Here is a 9,008-nt window from a genome sequence, read left to right on the forward strand (position 1 = left end):
TTTTCTTCAACTAAATTCAAAATGCCAAAGAGGGAGAATGATAAAAATTACTTTTTTTTGTTTTTCTGTTGAATGAGTGACAACATACTTGATTTGACTTGTCAAAATGTTAAGTGTAACTAAAGTAATATTTTTTTTGAAAAATACAATCATATCACAATGATCAACTTGATAAAAATCATCTTGATTTTAAAACCTTATTACTTGATAACTTGAAAGTAAATTAATTTTCGTTGAAAAAAATTAAATTAAAATATAAAATATACTTTAAAAAACATACATTATATAAAAGTATAAATTTCATAATTTTAAAACTAAAAATGACACAAAAAATAAACAAAGAAAGTGGCAAAAAAATGGATGAAAATTTCAAAAAGTGCCAAAATGGGGATGAAATAAAAATGAAATATTTTAAAGAAGAATATATAAGAATAAGAAAAATAAAAAGAGGAGGAATAAAAGGAGGAGGCAGTAAAGGCAGCCAGGTTGTATATAGTATAAGGTAAAGTTTGGTGAGGGAAAGAGATCTATATAGTTGAGTCAAATGAGAGTAGGAGAAGTGCTAGTGACCCCGGTCGATTCAGCCCCGGGCACTCTCAACTCCAAGCTAGCTATATCTGCTGTATTTTCATCTATATATTTTGCCTCTTCACAAAACAACCCAACACAGCCCACTCACATATATACCGCATATACTTTTTAAACTATCCAGGGAGACGTAGTTATATGTAAAAAAAAAAATATATAAATAAATAAATAAATAAATAAAACTAAAAAGAAAAAAAAAAGAAGAAAATCTTTTACACAAGAAAAGATAAAAATTGCCAACAGACATCAACACACAAAAAAAGAAAATTATAATAAAAAAAATATACATTTTCCTTTTTTCTTAAAGAGTTAGATTCTAGTTTTGATTGAGGGGACAGAGGGAGGTATTGGGGGGTTATTTTGGTATATGAAAAGACCAGAAGGGGTACTGTAGGGCGTTTCTCCGGGTTAATATATAGAAGAGGTCGTACTGTTTGTACGCAGACGTCGTGGGGGTCGGAACTAGACACCAACCGGGTATACAATTCTGGCCCACGCGCACTCGATACCATTTCTACATTTGTATTTTTGAATGTAGAAAAGCTCCACCCAAGTTTGATAAATATATATATATTTATATAAAATCTTGGTGAAGAAAAAAAGTCTACATAACACCTGAGTAACATTTTATAAATCCTATTGTTGTAAATCAATTCAGAGTATATACCTATTTTTAGAAGAAAATATTTTGAATTTTTTGTTAAGTATAATTTTGTGCTTGCAGTGGTTGCAAGTATGCAAGAAATTAATAAATATTTTGGTTGGAAAAATTTTTTAACACTACCGTTGTTGATTTTTTTTTTTTTGGACATGGTCATCATTCTGCCTCTTCCAACGTGACTGGCCTCTTTAGTTACTCTTGTTCTCTTGCTACACTCAACACTTTTTTTTTTTATTCTTATTTTCTTCAGTCTTTTGCTTCTTTATCCACGTTATACTTTGGGACGAGACACATGTACATATATATATCTACAGCAAGCACTTTGTGAAAAAAAATTTTTTAAAAATAAAAATAAAATGAAAAGGGTTTGGTTCAGAGTGTCATGCTTTTCCTTTGGTCTCAAGAGAAAACCTGCAAGCTTTCAGCTGTGATCCTCTTTTTATTTTTTTTAATATTATTTTTGTTTAAACATTTTTTTTTTTTTTTTTTATTTCTTTCTTGTATTTTTGGTCTTTACGATCTAACTATTTCTATAAAGGTAAAACAATGAGTCAATTTCTTGTGAAAAAATATAAAAATTTTACCTTGTTAAAATTAATTAGTCATTGTATTAAAATTTTAGTTGTTATTTTTATTTTAATTACGTAAAAGCTCAATTATATAATTTTTAAAATGGAAAAAAAAGTGTCTCATTTCTTACGTTAATAATTTTTGTAAATTTTTAAAATCTTGGTTGCAAGTATTTTTTTTCATTTATAATTACAAGCTTTTTAGTATAAAAAATAATCTGTCGATAAAAAAGCTTCTTTACTAAGTATCAATATCTTTGAATAACTACACTGTGAAAATATAAATATATTTCTTAAATTTTTTTATAAATTTCTTCTCTTTTTTGCTCTTTATTTTTTTATATAATAAGAACAAAAAATCATTGCATGTACAAGTTACCACATGAAAAAAAAAAAAAAAACATGGAAATAAAATGCACATAGAGTTATGATGAGAGAAAAAATAAAAATATATTTTTGTTATTTTTAGTATTTTCATGGTCTATGAATAAGAGCTTGAATATTGGTTTTGACATACTTCAATCTCGATTGTTTATGTTGTATAAAACGACGAGGGCTTTGATGAACCAATTAGCCAATTTTTAACGACACTGCGTGTTATGTATATATAAACGCGTTGCTGGGTTACGCACATTGGGAGTCAAATATCAACCACAAGCTTCGCTTAATCCCTCTCAACATCGTGTGGTAATATTTGATCATCACAAACTAAAAAGTAATACATTGCTAAAAGCACCAATTTTTATTTTCATATTATAGTCTCAATTACTTTAAATAAAAATCATTTTTAAATTAATATACAAAACAAACAAACAACTACTTAATTTATAAATCAATTTTTTTAAACGCGATAATTTTTTAAAACAACGAAAAATACTTTTAAAAAAGTCTAAACAATAATTAAAATATAAATTTAATAAAAAATATAAAAATATTTAAATGTCTGACTAGATTAAAACCTAACTACTGATTTTTAAATTGATTAATATTTTGGTAAATTAGTCTGATGAAATTGAGTATAAATTAAATTGAGGAAAATCTATATTTTTACGAGACATACAGTAGCATCACTCAGGTATTTTTATTTTCTAAATAAACTATATCTACACCTTTAAACATAAGCCTGAAATTAACCCCTGAGACATGTGTAAATATATAAACTAAACTAAACCTTTTTTCGTTTGTTTATATTCAACACCCAATTTTATTTTTACACAGATGTTTTAAAACATATACTTATAAACTACTAGACAAATTTTTTTTTTCTATTTTATATACAAAATGCAACATAGAAAACCAGGACCAACTATAAGTAAAAATCATACCACAAAAAAAAACAAGAAAAAATAAATAAATAAAATATAAAAAAAAAAAAAAACCAACAAAAGAAAAATGTATAAAAAAAAAAGAAAGCTTCATACTCCCGCAAAACCATTCAGAGCTTGCAGAGCTTGCAGAGGTTGGTGCCCGGAGAATGGGTTCTGAATTTTCCTCGAGTAAAAGAAAAAAAAAAAAAAATAAACGAAAGAGAGACTGAGGGTAAAAGTGAGACAAATAATAAAAAAAAATATAAATATATAAGAGAGAAAAAGTCAGAGTAAAATAAAGAAGCGACATAGAAAGGAAAATGTACAGTGGGGTAGTGTAATAGTATAGTTGTTAGTAAAGTTGTAGTAGTAAGTGTTGGAAACTATATACAAATGTATATATATATTTGATACATATATATATAAAAGGAGGGTTTAAGTGCTGCTGCCGAGTGTGTCTACCTTCTTGTGGTATCGATGCTATATATATATATTTCACTTGCACAACATTAAAATATATATAATACTATCTCTTTCTCGGATCGAAAGCACAATCCCTCCCACTAAAACTTGCATTATATCCCTCTTTCCTTATTCACTCACAATCCGGGGCGGTACTCACATATACACACATTTTGCCTTTTACCTCTTGAGAATCCCTCTCTGGTTTTCCAACTAAATACATATATATATGGAAAATTTATCCTCCACTTTTCCTTCTATTTCTCCTTCTCTTGAATATTTTACCCAACTACCTCAAACCCTCTTTTACTCATTTTTTTTTTTTATTTTTTTTTTCGGTTTATCCCTTCCATTTGCAGTTATACCATTTTGCCATTGGCCAAACTGACAGTCACAGACCAATGAAATAACACAAATACGTGAAACTAATGATTCGTATTTCTCTCTATATACTTGTACAAATTCTACTTTATGTACGCAATGAATGTGTTGACTTTAGGCTAAAGGAATTTCTGCTCCTCCTACAATTGTACCTGTTTGAGTTGAATTTTCAGTCACATTGAAATTGTGGAAATTCTGTGATTGGTGCTTACAATTCTACAATGTTTATCATTGGTTTAAACACTATCTCCTCCTGTTTTACATGGTTAATATATAGAGCTTTTTTTTTATAATTTTACAATCCGAGAAAATGGCCAATATATTTATTGTATGCAAAAATAAACCAAATGCATTTTTAATATCATTTTAAAAATTTCCATGTCTGACTAAATAGAAGTACTACTACTTACAAATTCATCATGATAAAAAGTTTAATTATTTTCTATTTTAAAATTTAAACTAGCTCGTTATTTAGATATATATTTCAACAATATATATATAAATTTAATTGATTTATAATAAAAAAGAAAATTTAAAAAATGAAAAAATTTTTTTATCAAAAATATAAAAGAATTTTTTAATAATATACCTATATGTAGTTGGTTGATTTGAAAAAAAGGGATATAAAGAAGAAAATATATATGTAATAAAAAAATATATATATGTATAATATAGAGAAAGAAAACGATCCATTTAAGATGTCTCCTCTGAGCCCCCAACAGTCTGTGCTCGCAGTGGTGGATGTGCCACCACCAACCAACGTCCGCGACATCCGGAAGCACACCCCGAGAGCTTTTCATCCACCTTCTATTTCTCCTTCTTTTTTTTTTTTTTTTATTTTTTATATTTTACCTTACCAGCAAACTACTCTTTATTCCACTCTGCACTGCACCAACTGACGGCTTTTTTTTTTTTTTTTCATCCCTTACTTTTTAAATCTACCTAAACCAATTCATTTTAAATGACGGATATTTCGTTCAAGCGATTGTATATAAGATTTTTATTATCATTTTTATACATTTATTATAAAAAAGTCTAAAAATTTATTCATTTTAAGATTTGAAATATAGTAAATTTTGTATAACAAGAAAGAGAGAGGGACCAGTAAAAAAGTAATTTTTTTTTCGATATAAATATACAAACGAAAAGTAATCCGCCATTTAAAAACCTAGGGAGAGAAAATTGAACTAACAATATACGTTACTCAGAAACAGCTTAACATTATTTTCTAAAACGCATGCGTTATATTTTCCAGCTATGAGTATGATAAAAAAAAAAAGCAAAGAAGAATTAAAAATAAGAATAGATCAAGCGGGTCACCGACGTCAGAGCAAGTTATATCTTTAAGATGTGGCAGTAAAACAAGAGAAGCAGCAGTTTTGTTTATAACAGCAGAAACTAAAGGAAAGATACGTTTATATATTAATGCCGATAAAGGAGTACATGGAAGGGTTGAATCAGGAGAAGAAGAAGAAGAAGAAAAAGAAGGAGAAATGAGGCAGACAATCACGTCGTCAGTTTATACCTTCCCTCTTATTTTTATACTTGCAACCATTTCCATTCTTATTCTCATCCCCCTCTCATATGTACCCCTCAATTTCCACTCTTGCAATACTCTCAACGTTTCTCTCTGTTAAGTCTCTTATCTATTTTCTCTCTACCCCTATCCCTCCAAAACCTTCTTCAACTTACTCGTTTAGTCTCTGATACATTCTAACATTAATCTCATCTATCCATCAAATTTATTTATTTTATTTATCTCAATTTTTAATTTCTATTTTTCAAAGAAATAAATAAAAAATAATTAATTGTTGCTTCATTTGTCAGCTAAAAAAATCATTAAAAATTATTTTATTTTTTTTAACAATAAATTCTTTTTTTTCCTTCTTTCTCTGTTTAAGTTTTTTTAATAAATTTTGTACTTAAAAAACTTTTAGGGACAATTTTTTTCATAATAGTTATGTATCGTTTCAAAAAATTGGGAATTTAAATTATTTTAAAGAAAATAAAAATGTTTATGAACCATAAAAAGACGTATTTAAAAAATTATTTACATATATTTCATCAATATCTTTTATTCAGATAAAATTTTTAATGAAAAAATAATCAACACAGTAAAATATATATAAATTTTCTTGTTATCTTTATGTATATATGACATCACAACTTGAGATTGTGATTAATATCAAAAATTTCCAAACGACTGACGAGTAAATTTTGGTTGAATTCAGCTTTGTCTCATGTCTATTAATTTTTATTTTATTTTTTCTATTTTTAACTTTATTTACCTTCATGTATACATTTACGCTCAATGAGTCGAATAAACATCGGGCAATCGACTTAACGATTCTCTCTGTCACAATATTATCATCAACAAGTGAATTTTACCCGAAAGTTTAGACCTCGTAAAACGAAAATAATAAAAAAAAAAAATTGAAATAAAAATAACAATAATAATAATAGGCTTTTAAAGTTTAAATTTTTTTTTTTTTATTTTTTGATTTAATTTAAAAAGTATTCTTTATAATTTAGCAAGTTAATTAATTATGTCTTGTTGAATTTTTCATAAATAAATAATTTAAAAAAATAAAAAATGAATTTTATTTAATTCAATTTTTATTATAAAATAATTATTTGTTAAAATTTTTTTGATTCTATGCGTGTAAATTTAAATTTTGTATAAAGGAAATAAAAAAAGGTGTGAAATGTATATATGTACATAGAGTGTGCCACTGCATATTTAAATAAGGCAAATGTCCAGAAAGTAAATACATGGTGACTCGAGATAAGAGACACTAAAACTTGGCTTACTATAATATAACCATTTATGATAATCGATAATTTTTTTTATTTCCAAAAATATTTTTAATTTTTAAATAAATTTTAATTGAAAATTATACTTGTAACTAAGTTTTGGTACTGAGTTTTCTTAACAAAAAAAAATATCATTCAATAAAAATTATTCAATTTTTTTTATAATAACAATTACCAACTGTAAACAAGTTTTTTTTTTTAGATTTTAAAAAATATTTATACATGCTAGATCAACTAATGACCCACTAAGACCTTCCACCCAGGACCTATGACACTAACTTCTTTTAAAAATATAAAAAACCCAAAAATTATAAATAAATTTTCTCTACTTGTTAATTATTATTACGTATAATTAATTAATTAATTATTATTTTAGCCTTGAATATTTCAAAATAAAATTAACCACTTAAAGAAATCTTTTTTTTAAACCTCTTCCTCTTCCTCTTTTTTTTTATAATACAAAAAAAAAAAAAAAACTTCTAAAATATGTTACATAACGATTGAAAAAAAATTTCTAATATTTGTAACGTTTTTTTTTTTTTTATATGTAGTATATTATACAACGTTATCATATTCATAAAATAAAGATAAAAACTAGTTTCAATGTTGTGTCAGTATTTGATGATATAATGCTCGTCATCGTAAGATTTTTTTTTTTTTCATTTTAAAGGTCGATGACCCTCAGATAAGCCCTCATAGGCCATGACCTAGCCCAAAATTTATTTCTTAGGAATTGTATTAAATACAAACGAATAGAATAAGTATCTAAATTTATTCTATTTGTATTTATTTTTAGAGGGGACACAATATTTTATCTAATAAAAAAATATAAAGGAAATGGAAGAATAGAGGTGGTACTTGACAACGTATAAATACTGATGCTCATAGTCAAACATCTTCAGTCATTTAGCCGAATTTTCTGTATCGAAAATATTTAATTTTTTCAAATCTAGGTAAGTCAATTAATCTATAAAAAATAAAATCTAATTTACATGATAAATTTACTATTATTTTTTTGTATAAAAATAATTTAAATTTTTGTTTTTTAATTTTTTTTTGTTTTAGTCATGATTGAGTGTGAATTGTATGAAGATGCTAGTGATCTTCAAAGTCGAGATGCATTTGAAGTTATTGAAGAATTTACTGATGAATTATCAACAATGCATGGTGAATGTATTGACATTGGTTGTGGTCCTGGTAATGTTACTAAAAATATTATTTTACCAAAGTTACCAAAGGATGCATTAATGACTGGTGAGTCAATTATTTTAAATCACTGGGAACAAGTAGTTTAATTTAATTTAATTTTTATATAATCAATTAATTATTTTAAAATATAATTAATAAAAGTGTGACGTTTAAATTAATATTAATTGTGTGAATTGTAATTTAATTTTTCTAAAGGAGCTGATATATCAAAATCAATGATAAATCATGCAAAAATTAAATATCAAGATGATGACAGATTATCATTTTTAGAGCTAGATATTGAAACACCTGATCTTCCAGAATTTCAAATTGAAAGATATAATAATTGTATATCATTTTATTGTCTACATTGGTGTCAAAATATGAGGTATATATTTTTTTATTTTAATTATTAAAAACAACAATCTAAACATATAAATTAATTACAGACAAGTTGCTAAAAATATTTATAAATTATTAAAACCTGGTGGTAAAGGTTTGATAATATTTTTATCATATAATAGTGGTTTTGATGCATATAAAAAACTTCATCAAAATCAAAAATATAAACTTTATATGCAAGATGTTAATAAATTTATTCCGGCTTATAATAGTTGTCCAAATCCAAGATCAAGTATGAAAAAAATATTAGAAGAAGTCGGTTTTCATGTATTGCATTGTAGCAATAGAGAAAAAACATTTATATATGAAAAACCAGAAGTTTTAAAAAGTAAGTAAACAATAAATATTATTATCATATTCATGAAAATAAAAATGATAAAAAAATCAGTATTTTTCCAACGAAATAAATTTATTTTGTTTAATTTTTTTTTTGTTCTTTTTTTAGAACATATTGTTGCTGTTGATCCATTTTTAAAACGAATACCAGATGATTTAAAAGAAGATTACAAAACAGACCTAACAAAAGCAATAATGGAAAAAATGATATTGTTTGAAAATAGAAATGTTACAAATGGATATAGTTTCCTTGACCGATATGGTTTAATGATAGCATATTTTCAAAAACCAATTGTTTAG

The 9,008-nt window shown here is 25.5% G+C and overlaps 1 protein-coding gene across 1 annotated transcript; it reads left to right on the plus strand.

Annotated features, from left to right (window-relative positions):
* The first annotated feature begins 7,849 nt into the window (after positions 1-7,849).
* Positions 7,850-9,008, plus strand: LOC122853948 (juvenile hormone acid O-methyltransferase). The gene is made up of 4 exons (XM_044154357.1): positions 7,850-8,036; positions 8,187-8,358; positions 8,420-8,700; positions 8,818-9,008. The coding sequence occupies exons 1-4, from the start codon at positions 7,850-7,852 to the stop codon at positions 9,006-9,008; spliced, it is 831 nt and encodes a 276-aa protein (XP_044010292.1).

Source organism: Aphidius gifuensis, linkage group LG4, assembly GCF_014905175.1.
Source record: "Aphidius gifuensis isolate YNYX2018 linkage group LG4, ASM1490517v1, whole genome shotgun sequence".
Classification (NCBI taxonomy): Eukaryota; Metazoa; Arthropoda; class Insecta; order Hymenoptera; family Braconidae; genus Aphidius; species Aphidius gifuensis.

Excerpts from the sequence above, each read along its gene's own strand:
- LOC122853948 (XM_044154357.1), top strand. The coding sequence starts at position 7,850 with ATGATTGAGTGTGAATTGTATGAAGATGCTAGTGATCTTCAAAGTCGA. Across the intron at positions 8,037-8,186 it reads AAAGGATGCATTAATGACTG|GAGCTGATATATCAAAATCA; the intron begins GTGAGTCAATTA and ends ATTTTTCTAAAG. Across the intron at positions 8,359-8,419 it reads CATTGGTGTCAAAATATGAG|ACAAGTTGCTAAAAATATTT; the intron begins GTATATATTTTT and ends AATTAATTACAG.